Genomic DNA, 21,925 nt, shown 5'->3' on the forward strand with positions numbered 1-21,925 from the left:
CTTAACCCTTTGTGTATTTTCCTACCGGGTGACCCACGAAAAAGTTCGGACGTTTCTCGACGTCTTGAGTCCGAAAAATGTCCCAAAGTGCTTGGAGTTTTAATATTTAGAAAGTAGATATGTCCTAACTTAAAATTAAAACTAATACTTTTTAAATAAAACCCATTAGTTGTGTCATTACTTATGAGCTTTTGAAGTCAAAATTCACTTTTCGGAAAGTGTAAAAAACGCATTAAATCAGGTATTTTAGACGTTTTCGACGCAGAAGAGTTTGTTTTGCTTTATGATGCGAATAAATCAAAAGCCATTTATCCTTATTGGAAATATGAAAGATTTGACATAGGCATGATTGATGATGAGCAGAGTTTTATTGATTTTCGTTTTGGGAAAAATGATCTTTATACCCTCTTGGATGTTTACAACATACCAGCGAAAGTTACCTGCATTCAAGGGACTGTATGCAAAGATATCGAGGCCTTATGTATCATGTTAAAGAGATTGGCCTTTCCTACTCGCTACTCGGATATGGCCGCTATGTTTGGTAGAAATATGACTGAGACTTGTCTAATTTATAACACAATGATAGACCACATCTATGCCCAGCATGCTCATAGACTGAACGATTGGAACCAACCCATGTTAGCACCAGCTCAACTACAATTATATGCAGACGCAATTCACGAGAAAGGAGCTCCTTTGCAAACCTGTTTTGGCTTTGTCGATGGAACTGCAAGTAGGATTGCTAGGCCTAAACAACACCCCAGAGGCAAGTCTACAATGGTCACAAAAGGGTTCATGCCCTGAAATTTCAAAATGTAACTTTGCCAAACGGAATGATTGGTAATTTAGCAGGGCCATACGATAGAAGAAGACACGATAGCTTCATGTTGGCAGATTCGGGATTGCTAAACCAATTACAGCAGCATGCTTGGTACAATAACACCCCCCCCCCCCTTTGTATATATGGTGACCCTGCATATCCACTTAGTGTGCATTTGCAAGCTCCTTATAGAGGTGCTGCTTTGACTGTAGATCAAAAAGCTTACAACAAAGATATGAGTACAGTTAGAGTGACTGTGGAGTGGTTGTTTGGATTGGTTTCAAACTATTTCAAATTTATTGACTTCAAAAAAATACAAAGAATCGGCATGAGTCCAGTTGGAAAAGTTTATATAGTTTGCTCAATCCTTCAAAATGCACGCACTTGTTTGTATGGAAACCAAATTTCAGAAGCATTTGGAATAGATCCACCTGGCATCAGAGACTATTTTCAATAAACAATTTGGTCGAACTTTTCATACAGAAAGTAATTGACATTGTAAAATTTACTTTTTTAAAAATATTTTACACAACCAGTGTGCAAAAAAGTTTCAAGAAAGTTACATAAAAGGATAAAAAATCTACAAAAAATAAAAACTTTTTCTTTTTTCTATATACAAACACAAGATAAAATCTCTATACCCTTCTTCATAATGGATGCGAGCAAAAAAAGTATCTGAGTGTCCAATGTTTAGTCTTTTTATTGTCGGTTCAAAAGTTCTTGCATAAGTAAGGCTTGTTGAGCCATCATCTGTTGATTTGATTGCAATAAATTTGCCAAAAGTTGATTTTGCATGGTTGTTTGATTATCTTGAAGTTCTCTGTCCTTTTGACGGTTTTCTTGATCATATTTCAATTTTTCTCTCAAAAATTCTACAGTATCTGAGCTCGAACGTTTTGGTGGTTTATCTTTCATTTGGTCTGTCTTCTTTCTTTCAGCAGTTTCAGCTCTATGTTCCATGGCTAAACGTCTCACCTCCATGGCTGCTTCTCTGTCATTTCGTTCTTTTTCACCAGCTTCAGCGACAGCTTCCTTGGCTTTTTGGGCAGTATCGTCAGAAATGTTTATGACTTCTTCAACTAAAACTTCATGTTCAGTTGGTTCATCACCACCCAAACCAGTATCTTGAATGTTTCTGTTTATTATAGGTCTAAACCTTTTGATTAGTACACAGTCAGACCGTCGAATAGACCGTCAGACCGTTTGTAGGCCGTTAGATTTATGAGACTTTTTACTTGAAGACCGTAGACGGTCGATTTTGAAGGAGATCACTTTTGAAACTTGAAAGAATCTTTTTCTCTTTGAATTTTCAAACTGTTTTTCAATTTTGATAAAGTGCACTAATACACAGTCAGACCGTCGAATAGACCGTCAGACCGTTTGTAGGCCATTAGATTTATGAGACTTTGTACTTGAAGGCCGTAGACCGTCGATTTTGAAGGTGATGGCTTTTGAAACTTGAAAGAATCTTTTTCTCTTTGAATTTTCAAACAGTTTTTCAATTTTGATAAAGTGCACTAATACACAGTCAGACCGTCGAATAGACCGTCAGACCGTTTGTAGGCCATTAGATTTATGAGATTTTGTACTTAGACCGTAGACCGTCGATTTTGAAGGAGATCGCTTTTGAAACTTGAAAGAATCTTTTTCTCTTTGAATTTTCAAACTGTTTTTCAATTTTGATAAAATGCACTAATACACAGTCAGACCGTCGAATAGACCGTCAGACCGTTTGTAGGCCATTAGATTCATGAGACTTTGTACTTGAAGACCATAGACCGTCGATTTTGAAGGAGATCGCTTTTGAAACTTGATAGAATCTTTTTCTCTTTGAATTTTCAAACAGTTTTTCAATTTTGATAAAGTGCACTAATACACAGTCAGACCGTCGAATAGACCGTCAGACCGTTTGTAGGCCATTAGATTTATGAAACTTTGTACTTGGAGACCGTAGACCGTCGATTTTGAAGGAGATCGCTTTTGAAACTTGAAAGAATCTTTTTCTCTTTGAATTTTCAAACTGTTTTTCAATTTTGATAAAGTGCACTAATACACAGTCAGACCGTCGAATAGACCGTCAGACCGTTTGTAGGCCGTTAGATTTATGAGACTTTGTACTTGAAGACCCTAGACTTTAGAGGTGATTGCTTTTGAAACTTGATAGAAACCTATTCTCTTTGAATTTTCAAACTATTTTTCAATTTTGATCAAATGCACTAATACACAGTCAGACCGTTTGTAGGCCGTTAGATTTATGAGAGTTTGTACTGGAAGACTGAAGACCGTTGATTTTAAAGGTGATCGCTTTTGAAACTTGATAGAATCCTATTCTCTTTGAATTTTCAAACTATTTTTCAATTATGATCAAATGCACTAATACACAGTCAGACCGTTGAATAGACCGTCAGACCGTTTGTAGGCCGTTAGATTTATGAGAGTTTGTACTGGAAGACCGTAGACCGTCGATTTTGAAGGTGATCGCTTTTGAAACTTGATAGAATTTTATTGAAGACAAAATTTGATCTTTGAATATCTATAGTTTAATCAGGTAAAGATTTCTGATCGAAGATTCCGGCTTTTTTAGTTGTCTGGAGGGTTGGATTCCTTAGATTAATTATTTTTCTAGTGATGTTTTTTGTTTTCTCTATTAGAGAGAGTTTGTGGATGAGTGGTCGAAGGAGATGACACCACCTGACATTGCTAAAACCCTTTTTCAAAATGGAAGATTCCCCCAAGCTGTCAAATTCAAAACACCGAGAATGCAGACCATGCAGACCATGCAGGCGGGTGTATTCTTGACCTGCAACCAAAAGCCAAAGTTCGACACTCAGTGTGATCAAGAGTCTGTCGAGAGGCGATTGGCAATATTTGAGACAGGGGCTTTGAGTACTCTTGACCCTGCAGCCCCTGGATGGATCAAGGATAGTGCCATGAATTGCTTAACATACATCATGAACCTGGTCAACAACAACCTTGAGATGATTGACAAGGATGACTTGTCTTACACGTTGCCAGTCAATGTTAGATGCGAGTCCACTGTTCTAAAAGAAAATCTCGACGAAAAGCAATTGGAAGGAATCCAAATGTGTTTAATCGATCAAGACAAGTCTGTTGGGTTGGCAGAATCGCCCATTGATGATGTGAATGATGTGTCAATTGAAATTTTCCTAAAATGGCCTTATTTAATCATGGCAGATTTTATTCAGCTCATTGGCTTACACACGAGTCTATCTTGAAAGCTTGATAGTACGACATTGCGTTAACATGAATGAACTTTAGCGGAAGCATATTTGTGAACAGTTCTTTTCGTATTTTCTCTCAGATCAATTCGACACGGAATCTCTTATCGGGTTCATTTCCACAACGGATGTCGACTCGGACATAGAGCCCCCAAAGAAACGTGCACGTAAAAACTGGTTCAACAGCCCACAACGAGAGACCGACAAAGACGCTGTGGAAAGTGTTGTTGAAAATCTCGTACAAAGCGGTAAGAGCACTTTTTTGATGGTCTTTGTAATCCAAATATGTTGCTTTGCAGGTATAAAGTAATTTAGCTTTAGTTCATTCTTCATGCAGCTTCAATTTTTAAATAAGAAATTTTTGTTATTTCAGTTTCATCAAAAGACGTCAATGGCGTCAATGGCGTCAATGATCATCGGCGTTGAAAACACAAACTATAGTTAATGCAATGCCTACACGGGATGGTAAGTGAACTATTTACGATTTACTATCTCCAACTTTTGAAAACAAGGGTGCTCTGATTGACCCAATTTAAGACAACACATAACAACTTGTGGTCCCACAAATTGAGAAAAGTTTTTCCTCTTTTTAGCGGTCGAAAGTCCCATCAAAGACAAAACTTTCATCAAGTCACCAAGACGCTTCAAGGTGGAAGATATCAACAAACCCGAGTATTGTTCGTATGGTTTGTTCATACCTTCATCACAACCTGAAATTCAAGACGTTAAATGGACCTGTTGCTCACTCTTTGAAGGTGCATTGAAAAGTCCTCGACCACCAACGATGGCCGATCCAAAGCTAGATGCCTTTTCTTGATTATAAATGAACAACGTCCAAACTTCAATATATCTGGATTTTTGAAAAAGTATCCTTCCTGTGTTAACACCATCAAAGATATACGTGGGAAAATTGGTGTGAGATACAGCTCATCTATTATATAAGTCGTTTTTAAGATACACTGAATATTGATTTTTTCTACTTACTCAAATCTCTCATCTATTCTTAAAAGTTTTGACATCCCAAATTCGACGGTCTGACGGTCTCCCCATAGAAACTCTCATAAATCCACCGGGCTACCCCTGGTCTACAGAATGTTCTTCATTTTCAAAAGAGTATAAATCGAATTTGAGTTAGGACTTTGAAAATTTTGATGCTTTTTTACCTTCCCTTTGACTCTGGAATCTCAAATTCGACGGTCTGATGGTCTCCCAATAGAAACTCTCATAAATCCACCGGGCTACTCCTGGTCTACTGGTCTACAGAATGGTCTTCATTTTCAAAAGAGTATAAATCGAATTTGAGTTAGGAATTTGAAATTTTGATGCTTTTTTACTTTCTCTTTGACTTTGGAATCTTAAATTTGACGGTCTTACGGTCTTCCAATAGAAACTCTTATAAAAGCACCGGGCTACTCGTGGTCTACTGGACTACAGAATGGTCTTCGGTTTTTCTAACATTTTGGATTGGGTTTAAATAATCAAGAAACATTCTTTTTATTTTGAATTTTTCTTTTTCTTTTTCCTTGCTATAAATTCTTCCACCTCCACTGTCATACTAGTCCTTTTGGTTTTCTTTTTCAATATTTTCTCATCTACTCCACTTTTTCGTTCTTCATCCGAAGATATCACAATGACGTCGGACTCATGAAAGTCATGTTCTGTCCAAAACTTAACCTTTAAGACACAAAAAAGGACGAAATTGAAAACGAGCGGAGCTTGTAAGAAAAAATCAAAAGGGTCACCTTTTGGCTTTGGTCCATACAGCTTGATCATAGTTGATTGGCTAAAACAGGCACAATTTTGCTTTAACATTTCCTCCTCTTTCCTCTTCTGTGCATCTGCCATTTTCTAGGAAAGGACAAGTAAAGTGTGTAATATTTCCATCTTCAGTGGTCCTTTTGACAGGTCCAGAAATATAACCCGAATTGGAAAACTACCGGTACACAAGAAATCGGGGAAAGTTTTGGTACTCTACCTTATAGAGAGAGGAACTAAAATGGTGTAATGGTCTATAGAACGATCTTCACTTTAAAGAAAAATGGTATTGACCTCTGTTGGAACTGTTAAATTTGTTCAACTTAACATATCAAAATATTTAATAAACTGGCATAGAAGGGAGGATTTAAAATTGAAACATTCCAGATTATTTCAAGCATTATCAATGAAATTTTCAAAATGAAAAACACGATTTAAAAAAGAATTTTAAGTAAATTTACAAGTCTGTGCCCTACGACATAATGTTGCACCCTGTCTTGACGAATGAAATGAGAATTCAGGATCAGCCAGAATCTTTGACCATGCACACACGTATTTCTGAATTCCTAGTTTCAAGAATTTATCTTCTGTCGAAGAAAATGCTACTTTTTTATGGCGTTGACCTTTTACTTTGGTTCGATTGTTTTGCGTAACAGAGTCTGATTGTGTGATATTAAAGTGCAGGACTTGAAGAGTCGATGTATCTAAAATTTCTGTAATTTTTGATAGAGCATTTCTTGATGGAGTCTCGTCAGTTATTTTCCATTACTTGTTTCCCTTTCGATGCAACATCTCTAGATTGAAGTTTTTGACAAAAGCGACAAACGAAGTATGTTTTTGGTCTTGGGAGAGAACATGCTGTTCTTCGACTGTCAATTTCGCTGCACTTTCCGTTTCAATGATTTGTCGATATCTAGTTGGATTGATGTACTTTCTAATAGCTTAAAAAACTAACCTTCCAAAGACGTCACTTAGACGTGAAAGTTGCGTTCCGTTCCTAGTAATTAGAAGATAGTCACATGTCGGATTCATTCTTGATCTAATACATTTGATGTATCCATTGTCAATATCTAAGACTTGTTTTGTAAAAATTAAGGTGTCAAATCCGTATTTTTCCATAGTTTTGAACACTGTTTGGTCGAACATTTTCAATCATTTCTACAGTCAGATATTGAAAAGTCATAGTAGGTCTAGTAGCTTTTACCATCAGGAACATAACTGCAGTGAGAAACCCAGTACAAAATGACAGATCGTGTGACGATGGACGAAAGTCCTTAGTTGAGGTACTAAGTAAAATTTGAGTAAATCTTTTGGCATGATGAGGAATAACTGATTGCATATCTTCTAGGCTTGCCCAGCAATCTATCTTAGACAGATAATCAACACTAAGCAAAATGTTCCACTCACATCGCATTTTTCGAGCCAGCGTTTTCTTAACACGATCAATATAAATCTCTGATACCACATAGGTTTCTTTAAGTGCTGTGCTGTTCATTCTCCTAAAATCTAGAACATGCAACAAGGAGTTCATATATCCTATTAAACCAGCATAGCCAACACACCAATCCTTTTTTAAGTATTCGATAAAGTCTGAGATAGAAGAAATTGAACCGACACAATAATCTACGATGGTTAGTGGTATGTCCCACTCAGGGTAGCAATCTTGACAGCAAAATTTCAAAAACTTTAAAACTCTGCAACTAACTTGCCTTGACTGTTTATAGCTTTTAGAGCCACCGACGGCACTACACAGCCAGGATTTGAAAGAAATGTCAAATGAACAGTCTCGATTGAAAGATGGTATATCCGTAGTCCTACTGCGCTTCGTTCTTTTTAGGCTTTGGTAAAACATCCTCTACATTTGGATTTTCGTCAAAAAAATAATACCATGGGTGCCTTTGATAAACATGCTTCCTGCAACCTCGTTTTGTTTGGTACGATTCACTGTCACAATTCTTTACAGGACAATTAAATAACCCATCTCTATCTGGAACCAAACTCAAGCGTTTTGGTTTAGAAGCAGCTCCTACAGCGTCTTTCCAAATTTTCTTTGATAAAAGTTTCTTTGGCATTCCTTTTCCACGCACAATATACAAATAAAACCAATCTCGACCGAATTCACTAATTCGAAAAGAAAATTGCATAAACTTGTAAAAAGTAGCAAAAGCACCCCGATTTGTATTCAAAACAAAAAAAATCCGGGGACATCCTATCACTTATAAATTCTGAATTCGAATTAGCATAATTAAACAAAATTTACATTTTAACCAATCTCTATCCAGTAAACGAGTCGGTCGTTTGTACCCCCAGTCTTTCTTGAAAATGAAATCGTAAAAACGAAAAGACTCTCTCCATATAGACACCCCCTTGAAACTTCAAAAAATGCAGCTAAAAATACTCGGCTCTTTAAAACGGAGGTACTTGATGATAAATTTCTTATAGATAAATGGGAACTACAAAGCCCACTAAAACCCCCTAATTTTCTCAAGCAATCAAGCTTTTAAAATGAGACTCTGAGAATATCCAGGGTGTAAAGAGATGTACTACAGTTTTTTTGAAGAACGTATTTCAAAACAGTCCTAATTCGTCCGTAAAATGCTCATCCTAAATAAACGGAGTAACGTTAGGTAAAATACGCTTATTCAAAGATTTTCTTATAAATGACAATAATTTCGACAGGAACGAAAACGACCTCATTAGATGCTCTCAAAGGACCGTTTATTTTCTTTCGATTTTTAGTGAACAAGGATTCAAAAAGTCCTTAATTGAAACACAGTAATAATTTAATGGAATACCTAAGCAAATATACTACAATCTCCTTTGAGACGCCTTGTACCGTTAAATGTGTTCCCATCCTTAAAAATGGCAGATATACATTTGGAAAATTAAAAAATACAGTTGTTTTCGACTTGAACAAAGAGAACAGAATTATTATGAAACGTATAAAATCACCTTGAGTATGAATATAATTTTTAATGGATAATAACGTAAAAAGATGGTACTTTATAAATGTGTTAATATTTTCCACCTACCATTATGAATTTTTAATAAAAATAACGTAATTGTACTCATATGTCTATGACCACTATCTTGCAGCATTTAATCGTTTTAAAACATGTCAATTTATATCTAGTCACATAATTAGCATCCTATTGAGTATGAAAAAAGATTTTGCTGTAAATTGGTTCAGAGGCCTTATATTTTATGATTTTGACAATATTTTTGTCATTCAATATCACTTTGTCAATATTTTTGGGTGACATATTTTTGAAAAATTTTGATAATAATACTATTCGTATACCGGGTGCACCAAAAAAAAGTATACAACTTTGTCGAGACATAGTGAGCTTCAGGATTTAATTTTTTTGTTCATTCTTTTTTGATCGTATAGAGGATGCTCTAACTTGAATTTTGAGCTATTATACATTAAATTTGAAAACGTAGTTCGAAAATTATTTCAAAAATACTGACTTTTTTTTAATGTCGAAATTTCAAAAAACCATCAAAAACAGTGAGCAAACTTTTCTCTTGACACTTACCTTGTTTACACATAAAAATACCAAAAAATGCAACTGTGTTCATCAAAACTCGTCACGGAATTTAAGAATATGGTAAAACAAGGTATTCCCATGTAAGATAATATTTTTGGAAAAGTTGAAAAATTTTTTTGGAAATCTCCAAGGTTTTGATGTTATGCTATGTGAGAAAATTTTTGAAAAAATAGATCACCATTCCTCGACTAGTTGTTCAAAGAACTTGGGTCTGCATTGAGTTTGATGGTGTTGGAAATGTTATGACGTGCAAATAAGACGGGCAAACTGTTGGCAAAATATAAGATAAGAGAAAAAAGAATAAAAGAAACAATGAAATTGTTTTTTTGTCATTCTGTCTTATTTTTAGCGTGATTGCTGTTTTTAATGATTTTTTGAAATTTCGACATTGAAAAAAAGTTAGTTTTTTGGAAATAACTTTCGAACTGCTTTTTCAAATTTAATATATAATAGCTCAAAATTCAAGTTAGAGCATCCTCTATACAATAAAAAAAGAATGAACAAAAAATTTAAATCCTGAAGCTCAGAATATCTCGACAAACCTGTATACTTTTTTTGGTGCACCCGGTATAATTGTTTTAGACATACTATACTAGTACTATTATATGTGCTATGTAGTACGTGTTATGAATTATACATCGTGATATCGTTATATTTCTTTCCGGTCTGTAATTTGTATGCCCCGTGCCCCGTACCCCGTGACCCGTAACCCGTGTTTCGAACTAGCCGGATTTATTGTGTTGAATAATTGTTTTATCGTTCACCTAAACTTATCTGCTATCATTCTGAAAAGTTTTCCTCCTATGATTTTTCTCTATTGATGACATAATGACAATAATACTAGAACAGTGCTCACATCACTGGATAGCGACCGCCTTAAATTTGATGAAGAATTCATCGGTTTAGACACTGATCCACTTCGACACTCTCGTTTGCGTGATTTAACTTGAAAATATGGATATTTTTTATAAGCATTACACTTATAAGCATATCTAGGCTCATATATGGGGAAAAATTAAGCATGTTAAAAATGTTTTTTTCCTGATTTTGGCCGAAATTTGCGGATTTTCAGTATTTCCCTAAATTTGTGTTTTAGATTTAAGCATCCCCTCAAGCATTTTTCAGCCTTATTAAGCTTCGAACCTAAGCATCTCTGAGCCTGATTTTTGTATGCTTATAAAAATAAAACATGTAAAAGTTAAACCACTGTGGCAGTTCTGCTATGTTGCTTGACGAGATCAGTGATTTTGATGAGCTAGTATATTTTGAGTTGTTTAATCACTTGTGGTTTGAATCAGAAGTTGATAAATACTTAAGTTTTTTATTTACTTAACATGTATCTCCCTAGCGGGGCGTCACAGCATGTTTTTCATCTATTCATGATTAAAATCGTGTTATCTCTGAAAAAATGCTTTTTTTATCTCCGTAGTAAAACGCCACACATTTCAGAAAACCAGCGATTCTACAAATATCTCAAATTTGTCTCAGCTGCTCAAACCTTTAACCGACAAAACTCTGCAAAACGTGCAGAATAGGCATGAATGGGCGAGTCAAATTTTAAAATATTCAAAAGGATAGCACAGTTGTGACAAATTTTGAATCCAACTTTTTTACCTGTATACAGCTCGGAAGATTAACCGCCTTCGGCGGTCGACAATGATTTTATTGCTATTATTATCAATCAACCAGTGTTAACCGTTCGTTTTTTTCTATAGCATTTGTGATATGATATTACAAGGCTGCTGACGGGAAAGGGTTAACGGCAATATCATTACCACCACCTGTGGCGCAGCACGCGGTTATTTGACCAGAGGAGGCACCTGGAAGGTCAGTCCTGAACCAGGAAGAGAATAAATTAATTTTTTTTTTAATTTTTAACCAATGTGGTTCGAAATTCTTATCCTTAACTGTTTTTACTCTTAAATTTATCATTCTTTTGAGTTTAATAACTGATTTTCCAAGGCTCGTTCTGCCATGAAAGGGTTTAAAGAAGTGTCTAGATTTGCAGTGTGTTATATAATACTTTGTTAATTCAACCTTAATCTGAACACTGGTTAATTTGTTTCATACTAACGTTCTACAGTGTACTTTTATTAATATTTTTTTTTTTAGAAAATTGTGTATTTTAAGTTTTTTAAGTTATTAATCCTTTGTTTTTAAGTGATATTTTATTATGTATTTTCTGAGCCTTTTTATATCAGGTATTTTGTTCCATATTTTTTAATTGTAAGTTTATTTCATATTTATTTTACATTTAAGATGTGTATATACAGATGACTTAAAACATTATATCGGCGATCCAAAAAATATCTGCAATCTGATTGGTTGAAAAGAGTACAATATATCTTGTATTTTACATGTAAAAAATATAAATTGACAAAAAGATGTTGTTGCGGTAGCAGCAATCTAACGTCACTTTGCTACAAAACTGCCATGCGCTTTTTTCCAACACAAAAATTTTTGGCTCACCGATAAACCAGTTATCAGACATTTGCTCGTACAATATGGAAAACATTGTACGGAAAAATCTCGGAACTCGTAAAATATTTCTATAAATATATAAATATATTGTACTCGCAATTGTCCAATAACTATTGCGTATTGCATCTTTCTTTATATGTTTCAATGTTCGAACTGGGTACGATTTTGGAACGATTTGAAAGTAGGTTAACAATTTCGGACGATACAAGACAATTTCGGACACATTTATACTGCTATAAAAACGAGTGAATGAACGCTTTTTAAACGCCGGAACAAATTTCGTTTAAACCGCTTTTAAAAGGCACTTTAAATATCCAATGAACAACGGCAATAGTCTTTTAAATCACGTTTAATCCAAGGAACAAACTTTTCTCAAATGGATGTAATTAAACAAACGGCCCTTTAAAATGCATTTAAAACGTAAAGAATTTATTTCATTCTATTTAAAACGCATTTGGACAACATTCCAATTTATGACGGCGACCTAATATTAAAGGACCTAAAGGTGCTAGGTGTCGACATGGAGACTGCCATTTTTAATGGTTTTCAATCTTTTAACGAAAAACTAAAAGGTTTGCTGTGTGCTCTGCCTCTTAAACAAAGGGAGGGTTCACAACTTTTGGAAAAAAACAACAAAATTGCAAAAAGAGAAAGCCAATTAATGAAAGATTTTTGCTTGTTTAAAAATACTGCAAAGTTCTTATAAACGTGAAATCACGAACATATGAGCCATTCTGGAATTTTATCTCAAATTGTTGCAAAGAACTGCTTAAAGGTTTCGCATACAGTAATATCATTCGTATTTTTGAAAACTCATTGTCGAGTATATTTCTTTTTGTTCAATTTTTGTTTGTCAGCGCACTGTTCCCGAAAGATGTGATGGAGATGTACGGCAGTGGTATGAAAGCACTGGACATGAGAACGTTCCGAATCCAAAATGACCCGTTCTTGTCTCGTCCGCACATTTCGTACGTCGCACAAACAGCTGAGGAAACCATCGAAGACATAATGAACTTCCTCGAAGATGATTCGAACATTGAACATATCAAGAGCTTTCAAAAGAAGATGAAATCCAAATTGGACGACTTCGACGGGATTAAAGATCTCAAAATCCCTGATGGTGACCGGCCCGAAGCATTTATATGGCAGGAGAAGGTTGGAGAAGAAATTAATTGAAAACCCAAAAATTATGTCAATGTCCCCAACAGTGGCAAAATACAAACATATCCTCAGGCAAGTTAAGGCCTGTGCAAAAAATTCGATAAATCGTGACGGCCGTAACGGCCAGTTGTTCCACCCCTTTTTATGGGAAAATTTTTCTTTATTTTCACTCTTCATATTAATACCTTTCCAAAAAGTCCTGGGCCAAAAATTCTGTTTCAGCCATTTTGGGAAATTTAAGGCAAAACACTTTTTGTTGACGTCAGCAAAAATTTGAAATATTAATATCTCCTGGACTATTTATTTAAACGAGCTCAAATTTTGTACAAAGGTAGGGTGGATAAATGTCTTTCATTTCCGAAAAACAATATTCAAAAAATTGATGACGTCAGCAAGAATCAGCAATTTTCGTTTTGCCTAAAAAAATGCTGATGTCATCAATTTTTGGGAAAATTTTTCTTTGGGAAATAAAAGATATTTATAAACTCTACCTTCGTACCAACTTTCAGTTCATTTGGATAAATATTCCAGGAGTTATTAGCAATTTAAATTTTTGCTGACGTCAGCAAAAAGTGTTTTTCCTTAATTTTCCCAAAATGGCTGAAACAGAATTTTTGGCCCAGGACTTTTTGGAAAGGTATTAATATGAGGAACATAACTCAGTAAAAATTTCTTCCAGAAAAGGGGTGGAACAATTGACCGTCGCGAGTTTTATGATTTGTTGGATTTTTGTGTTGGTTTCCATGGAAATGACGGATATTTTTGACGTCGAAACTTAAAATGCCAATAATTCCTGGAATATTTATTGAAATGAGCCCAAATTTGTACGTAGGTAGGGTTCATGAATTCTTTTTTTTGGAAACGAGAGATATTTATAAACCCTACCTTCGTACCAGAATTGAGCTCATTTGGATAAATATTCAAGGAGTTATAAGCTGTTTATATTTTTGCTGACGTCAGCAAAAAGCGTTTTTCCTTAATTTTACCAAAATGGCTGAAACACAATTTTTGGCCCAGGACTTTTTGAAAAGGCATTCATATGACGAGTGAGAAAAACCAAAAATTTTTCCCGAAAAGGGGGTGGAACAACTGGCCGTCACGCATTATTTGATTCGTTAATTTTTTGCACAGGCCTTAACTTGCCCGAGTCATGACTTCCATTATTAATATTATCTCTGGTAGCAGAATCGAATAAGACAACTAGAAGTGGCACCGAGTTTACGTATGTGACAATCCTTAAAACGAATGTTAGGGTCGGAATAACGATTACAAAGAAGAACCCGCAAATATGTTTGCTTCAAGATGTCCTGATTGTATTAATGGAATAGTTCTTTTCATGATGAAAATTCACAAAGTGATCAAATATATAAACACTATTTACAGTGATTTATAGTAACTAAATATACAGTAATTTTTTTCTTGCTATTATGTTTTTTTTTGTAATCTTCAACACATCTTGGATTTTCAATGATTATTTTCAATTCGAAATAAAGATGAAAGTGCAACCAATCTGTTTGATAATCCTGTTTAAGAAGTAGAGTAAAATTTTTATCATTTTCTCTCGACAGAAAATCGAAAATGTATTGCGACCTCGGCGGAGAGAGCCGAAACATCAATGCTCTGCATTGTCAAAAACGTACGGTAATGATTTTGTGGCAATATCTATTTGTATTCTTTTCAAAATATCTCAATGAATAGAAAATGCCCTGTCTTTCAATTTCCTTGGTAACATAATTTTAAATCTTGATTTGAACTATCTTGATTTAACCTATTTTGATTTTTCAGAGGCTTGAAATCGTTATTTTAACTACCTCAAGAGGACTGAGAAAGAAAAGGACCTGTTAACACCTGAAGAGCTAGAAGCAAATACGGTAGCAAATCGTAGATCGCCTAGACGCCATAAGGTACGGAAATTGTTATTATTAGCTGAAAGCTTAAAGTTTGAATAAAATAACCAATATGATCATAAACTACCGAGGAACTGAACTCATTTTGTTTAATTGTGGTTAGGATAGCTATGGAAATTTATAAAAGTGGTTATTATACAGTGGAATTAGGGTTATTTTCCAAAAAGAAACCCTATGAAATTTGGCATTTCTTCAGGCTTTTTGGATAGCTTGTCTTTTCATAGACCTGCATTGATTGACTTTCATTTGCTTTTGAGATTTCAGACCAGCAAACGTCTTCAGAAGATAGGCAAAACTATTGAATCGCTAGATGAAAAAAAGCACGAGATGGTATTGGCAATGACGGGCGAAGTTATGACGGATGAAGAATCTGATGAAGATGAGAACGATGTTAAAATAATAACGAGGAGAAAATTGAGTTGGAGAAGCGATACATTTGAACGTTTAATAGGAAAAATCAGCTCCAAGACAACTAACAAAAAATGTAGAGTAGGCTATTTTATAGTTATTGCACGGACAGTTTGACACAATCACTTCCAGTACAACACCTGGAACAAACATTAGCATACTTGAAACAAAATTGCTCGAAATACAGACTACTATACACACTATTAGTACACTGGAAACAGAGAATCAGAAGCCATTATCGAGAGTTTTTATTTCCCATGAATGGTAAAAATTTTTGTCATGTAAATAAATGTCAACTTGTAAAAGCGGCATTTCTCGCTTCAAAAAATACACTTCAATCGTGAGCACGTGTCTTTGAGGGCCACTCCAGCTTACATAATTTACGACAAGAAGAAATTGCTAGTCTTACCCCGAGATAAAATCAAACAAAAAGATATGATCGATCTTAATAACCATGAATTGGTTCATCCATTGGTTCATTGATGTAAAATTGTATATGGTAAAAGCCCAGATTTTAAACGGAGAAATTTACTACTATTAAAAAAAGAATCTTCGCAAATCTGTAATAAATTTATTACTAATCTACAAAATTTTTTTTTCGTAAATCGAGCTCTGTCACGTTTTGGTAATTACCATTTTGTACATTTGTACCAAAAATCACAAGATTCCTATGATTCAATCGCGAGAAAAGTTGGCAACAGACGAACGGACGAACACAGGTAATAATTCATAGGACCTCCAGGTAGGTCCAAAAATTCATTACTATATAGTAAAAGCCCAGATTCTACACTGAAAAAAATCATTACTATATTGTAAAAGCCCAGATTTTGCATCGAAAAAAAATAACCATAAAATGTCAAAAATCTATATTGAAGGAATGAAATATACGAAAAAACAATTATTCCTACCCAGTAAAAACGCTGAATTCACATGGAGAAATTTATTCCTACCTCCCAAAAAATCAAATTTGACATGAAATTTTCACTTAGAAAATAATTTGCTTATTTCCCATCTAGAACCTTGTGACACTTTTCCTCGCCAACTCCTATCTTGTAAAAAAGAAATTCCTGTATGAAAAATGCCATTTTACCACCTTGGATTTTGATTTTTTTTCCTGTGTCAACTGCTTGACTCCCCCCCCCGCTCTGCTCAGGAGAGGTTCACGGGAACAATATCGTACAACAATGGGGTGTTGATGTGCAAGGAATTTGGGTTTTACCTAAATAGTTACAAGTTTGCAAGGGTGGTATGATGTTTTTTTTCCTCTTGCATTCAACTCCAACCCCAAAGCCAAACGCATCTTACAGCATGGTTGCTCCGTCCAGAATTCCAGTCTCAGCCGAAGGACGATCGAGCATTTGTGTAGGCATTATTTTGTATCCCAGGGAACATTAGCAACAGGACGATGGGTACCATCAATCCTGCAAGAAGGGTTAAGGCAGAGAAAACCGAGTAAAGTTTTGTCGCAAAGTCAAGGGACTAAAATGAGCAGACTTTCGGAGAAAGTATGTATCAGTGTATCTGGACGGCATGGGATCCGAATTAAAAACTGAACCATTGGACCATGGCTAGGGCCCCCTCAACAAGGGAACCTTAAGTCTCTGCCGGTCATTATGATCTTAAATAGATATAGGGAGATTTTTACTTTAATCAAGATTAACAATTCTCTCAATTTTACGGCAGCAAGAGATGTGTTCTCTGACAGGAATTCGTCATGCATGTGCAACGCAACTCGCAAGTTATGACCAAGAAAAAAATGGACATTGTTGCCAAGGTCTTTATAAGAACCGAGAAAGAACACAGGAATTCTATATACAGTAATGTAGCCAGAGAGAAGCCATCAGCTTATCAATGAAAATGTATGAATGAGAGGCAAAATCAATATTGATTAGCCAAAGCCCAATCTGATCAGCAAAGAAGAGTGCGACTAGTAATGTGAAGAAATCAAGAAATAAATCGGTGAGATTCATAACCTTAATAAAGTGCATTCTTCTCAAATTTTCAACTCTTTTGGAGCAAAAAAGTTAGAATTTTCAGGTAATTTCTCCTAGATTTGCTGAAATTTCCACCCTTATAGTGCATTTATCAAAAGTCCAATAATTTATGACATAACGGATCACATTAAAAACATAAAGTTTGTTGCTGAAAGTTGAACCTCATCGAGCATTTTAAAACAAAAATACAACACACTTCAACAATACATAATCTCCACAGAGCAATCAACAGCCACTGATCCAACACACATCAACATCATCAACTCATGCTTTTTGCTCTGTTTTCATTTTATTATGGAAACCATATTTGGATTTTCTCTATTGATGACATAATGAGAACGTTTTTATTGCTATCATTATCAATCATCCAGTGTTAACCGTTCGTTTTATTTTTATATATCATTTGTGATATGTCATTACAAGGTCGCGATTTGGCAATATTTAGAATTTATCAATCGTTTATTAGAATCGAGATGTTCTTGTTGGGTTTGCAAATGTTAGTTTCATGTTTCCTTTGTCCTCCTACTGAAACCTTTATACGGCAGAACTTGGAGGAGAAATTGCTTGAAAACCCCAAATTCTGTCAATGTCCCCAACAGTGGCAAAATACAAATATATCATGACTTCCATTATTAATATTATCTTTGGTAGCAGAATCGAATAAGACAATTAGAAGTGGCACCGAGTTTACGTATGTGACAATCCTTAAAACGAATGTTAAGGTCGGAATAACGATTACAAAGAAGAACCCGCAAATCATCATCATCATTGCTCGACCGCAGTCGAGACAATGGATTCCACTCGCTGGCGCCAGGAGTCGCGGTTGCGCATAGCAGTGCCCAGGTCGCTAAGATCAAGGCCTGTATCCCTGCTCACCACATCCGGAAAGGTAAGTTTTCTCGATCTCTGAGCCACACGTTTAGGTTTCCAAAGCAATAGGGAGGAAATAACCTCAGATGAGGCACGAAAGCTTACTTTTTGATTGCTTATGTCATAAAAGTGTCAATATTTATTTTGACATAGGACTGTTTGGTGTCATTCTGTTCCTTGTTCATCAATGATTTCAAAAAAAAAAGGTTTCGTTTAAAACGCCAAATTGTACAAAAAGTTAGGCGGCGAAGAAAAAATTTGCCAGGTGTTACTTTTGTGCACATGGTGAAGAAAAAGAAGAAAAAATTGCTAACTTTGAGTATGAAAATTTCAATGACCTAAGCAATTTTTTCCAAATTTTTCTCATTACGTCTCAAAACTCTGAGTGGAGTGGAAGTGTGTTAATGTGAAGGGTTGCTTTTTATCAGTAAGTTTAGGCAAACGTAAAAATTTGCAGATTTTACAATTGATTAATTTGAACTTCGTTTATATCATTTAGCAATTAATAAACCAATTCAATTATGATCACCGTCACGTGGATTACAGAACATGTTGTACGCTTGGAAGTGAACACGATCATTACCATGACAATAATAACTATAGACTTTTTTCACCAAACAATAACCATGCAGGAAGAACAAAACCAGGATTGGCTGGACAACTTCATTAATCTTGTGGATGACTTCTAACTCCCACTTGAATGACGATCCCAATAGAAAATTCTTCTGTTTGTAAATAAAAAAAAGACATCTTATATTTTTTCAAATCTGTAAATAAAAAACGAAAACGCATACCAACTTCTCACTCAATGAGTAATATTGTTTGCTAGCTAGGCTGTAACAGTTCCAAAATTTAAATAAGAGAGTTGCATCTTTATTCGGTTTGATGGATTTTTCTAGACGTTTTTACAGGCTTTTTTCATTACTCAGAATTACTATTTTCGGACTTAATATCCTCGAAAACATAAAATTTAACGAAATTGAAAAAAGTTGTGCCCGGGAGGGGGTTGAACTAACTACCCTTTTCTCCATAGCCAGGCGCCTTCTCAGTTAGTCCTAAAACTCGACCTCGGAAGGCTTCTAGCAACTTTTCAAAGTTTTTTCAGAACTGGAGACCACCATTTTTGCATTCTACACCCTCGAAAACATGAAATATAGTGAAATTGTTAAAAATGATGTAACCATGGGATGGGCTCGAACTCAGCACCCCATGCTTGCTACACGGACGCTTAGACCACTCGGTCACTAAGTTCTAAGTGTTCGTAGGGCTCTCGGGGATTTGTGAGGTAGACGAGGGCATTTGATCTTTTGTCGCAGAGTTAATTGAAAGTTTGTAACATCGGAAGAACTGTAAGTTTCTTTAATGAGAACAAAAGATCATCTAAAGACAACTAAATGAAATGAGCGTGCTTAAATAAAGAACTACAAGTAAAACAAAAGTTTAAACTTCCACTCGCGTATAAATCTAGAAAAATGAAAAATACGTAATGAAGGGTGTAATGCAAACAGGACACCCGGTGGTACAATCTATGAACAGTGTTCTGTCTATCAGGCAAAGAACTTTCCTTTCATCTTCATCAAACAAAACTGTATTCTACGTTCTCTTTCACTTTAGCAATGCGACTGTTTGTTAAATCGTAAATGGACGATAAAGAGTAGTCACCTTGTGATGAGTCTCATAAACAATTGTTAGTTTTTCGACTTTCTTTTCTTCTTTTTGTTATCAGTTGCATTGATGGCATCATTAGGTGATTCCACGGCAGCTGGTTCGTCTTCTACCGTAACAGCCTTCGATTTCCAGCGTTTTTTCTTCTTACTGAGAGCCTCGACGTCTTTCCTTTCCCCGATATCACCAGATTCTTCAACATTTGACTTGTTGCTGACAACGGACGGTTCTTTAGACTTCGACTTGCGTTTCTTCTTGTTGCTTGACGTTACCACCTCAACCTCTTGGACATCGATTCCATCTTGAATTAACGGGTCGCTCACCTCTCTTTGGCTGACAGAATGGGTCGGCGGTATAACCCCATGTCTCTTTTCGGCAAGTTTGCTATCATCTTCAGACTCGCTTGAGCTCGAACTATCGGTACTTGCACTTTCTGTGTCACTTTTAACGTCGACGGTTCCATTCTTTGCCGGGTACAATTTTCTCTTCGCTTGCTTGGCTTTTTTTTCTAAAAGTAGATCATTCAGACTCTTTCGACCGTCTTTCATAGGAGTGTCGGTAGATATCTGTCTTCCTCTTCGTTCACGGTAGAGATTTTCCACATCCTTGAAATAGGAATCGTAGGTTTTGCGTTTGCGAAATTCAGGGCATTTGGTTTCGACGTGTAACTTGGAAATTACATCATGCGGAGCAAGATAGATGTGTCGGAGAGCTTGCAGCCAAATGCACATAGACGATAAGCTTTCACACCATTTGTATATGTCCTCCGTAGCACGCCAGAAAAATTTGTCATCGTCTTTGATGAAATTCTTCAGGTCACGGATCGCTTTACTCTCGTCACCTAAAAAGGTGAGTGAGAAACTTAATAGGTAGGCAGACAGTGAAATATCAGACTAATTTCACCCGCAAGATTTTCGTTAGTGTTTCAGACTTGATTTACAGAAAGGACTGTTTGATGTAATTCAGTACACGTCTTCAAAATCATTCTTGTATAAGGCGTTATTAGCGTAACACTATTGAAATGAGTCTGACACGTGTTAAACTTAAGTCAGTCACTTACCAGTTGTTTCTTTATGCTTCGTGTCAAGAATCCGTGTGATTTCCACAATGTCAGAAACCCGGTCAAGGAATTCGGGAATGAATTTGTTTGTTTCCTGTGTCGATGCATAGTCAAAATTATGGTGAATTGTGGACGAAAATTCAGATATGCCATAGTCAAGTCGATTTGCTAGCTCGTAGTTCATCGTACGTAGTTGCTTCTTCATATTGGCTAGATCGAAAACATTGTGATCGAATGCTAGCCCATAGGGTTTCTGAAAGTCTTTTCTGAAATGCCAGTAATAGGTAACCCCAGGACCGATTTGCTTACTCATGATGTCAACCAAACTTTGAAGGAGGTCACGACAAGAAAGTCCTTGGTTAGAAATCGTCGGATCTGTTCGCGGTAAAGTGTATGATTCAGTCGGTTGCCCTACTCCCGTCTTGATAACCGTGATTGTTCCCGGAGGTCCTTGTGCGAAGCGAACGGGACCTGATCATTGACAAAAAAATGGATAAAAATCAAGATCGAAGTCCATGTGAAGCAAATGTGAAGTTAATACGCATTATTTGATGACAACACCATAGCAAGGAACGTGTCATTAATCTTTGAATTGTTCATATGAAGTGAAACATGACTGTCTTATTAATGAAAGGTCACTTACCGTTTGAATGATTTACTGTTATTTTTCCGTTGGTCGACATCCGTCCTCTCTGTCAGCTTTCGTCAAGTGAATTCAGAGTAAAAAAATCCCCTTTTTATAGAAAAAAAGTGCACTGCTTGCACAATCTAAAAATAGAAAATTAAATTAGAAAAAAGAAACAAATGCAAACGTGTGCAAAAAAAATGAATGGGAAAATAAGAAAAAAAAAGAAAAAGAAAAAAATTATGCTTACTAAGCAAAATTTATATTTCGAATGAATGAACTGAAAAAAGGGAAGAAAAAAACGGAGAGAAAAAAGTAAAAAAGTGCCGATCTTGCAAAATCTAAAAATAGAATAAATGAAAAGGGGGATCGAAAATTGCCTATGTGTG

The 21,925-nt window shown here is 35.6% G+C and overlaps 1 protein-coding gene and 1 pseudogene across 2 annotated transcripts; one reads left to right on the top strand and one right to left on the bottom strand.

Annotated features, from left to right (window-relative positions):
* The first annotated feature begins 525 nt into the window (after positions 1-525).
* Positions 526-1,283, top strand: LOC136809009 (uncharacterized; annotated as a pseudogene).
* A 17,243-nt stretch (positions 1,284-18,526) lies between these two features.
* On the bottom strand, positions 18,527-21,604 carry LOC136808993 (uncharacterized). 2 transcript variants are annotated; one of them, XM_067065567.1, is made up of 4 exons: positions 21,555-21,604; positions 20,912-21,382; positions 19,849-20,692; positions 18,527-18,911 (listed from the first exon to the last, which is right to left on the bottom strand). In XM_067065567.1, the coding sequence occupies exons 1-3, from the start codon at positions 21,592-21,594 to the stop codon at positions 19,875-19,877; spliced, it is 1,329 nt and encodes a 442-aa protein (XP_066921668.1). In that variant the 5' UTR covers positions 21,595-21,604; the 3' UTR covers positions 18,527-18,911; positions 19,849-19,874. The 2 variants fall into 2 exon arrangements, with proteins under 2 accessions (XP_066921668.1, XP_066921667.1); XM_067065566.1 differs by lacking the exon at positions 18,527-18,911 and having other exon boundaries at positions 19,595-20,692.
* Positions 21,605-21,925: the final 321 nt, after the last annotated feature.

Source organism: Clytia hemisphaerica, unplaced genomic scaffold, assembly GCF_902728285.1.
Source record: "Clytia hemisphaerica strain Z4C2 unplaced genomic scaffold, Clytia hemisphaerica genome assembly, whole genome shotgun sequence".
NCBI classification, from domain to species: domain Eukaryota; kingdom Metazoa; phylum Cnidaria; class Hydrozoa; order Leptothecata; family Clytiidae; genus Clytia; species Clytia hemisphaerica.

What these genes read in the sequence shown, in the direction of transcription:
- LOC136808993 (XM_067065567.1), bottom strand. Translation starts at nt 21,594, where the DNA reads ATGTCGACCAACGGAAAAATAACAGTAAATCATTCAAACG. An exon ending in AACAGTAAATCATTCAAACG is followed by an intron (nt 21,383 to 21,554) that starts GTAAGTGACCTT and finishes GTCAATGATCAG; the next exon opens with GTCCCGTTCGCTTCGCACAA. An exon ending in GAAGCATAAAGAAACAACTG is followed by an intron (nt 20,693 to 20,911) that starts GTAAGTGACTGA and finishes TCACCTTTTTAG; the next exon opens with GTGACGAGAGTAAAGCGATC.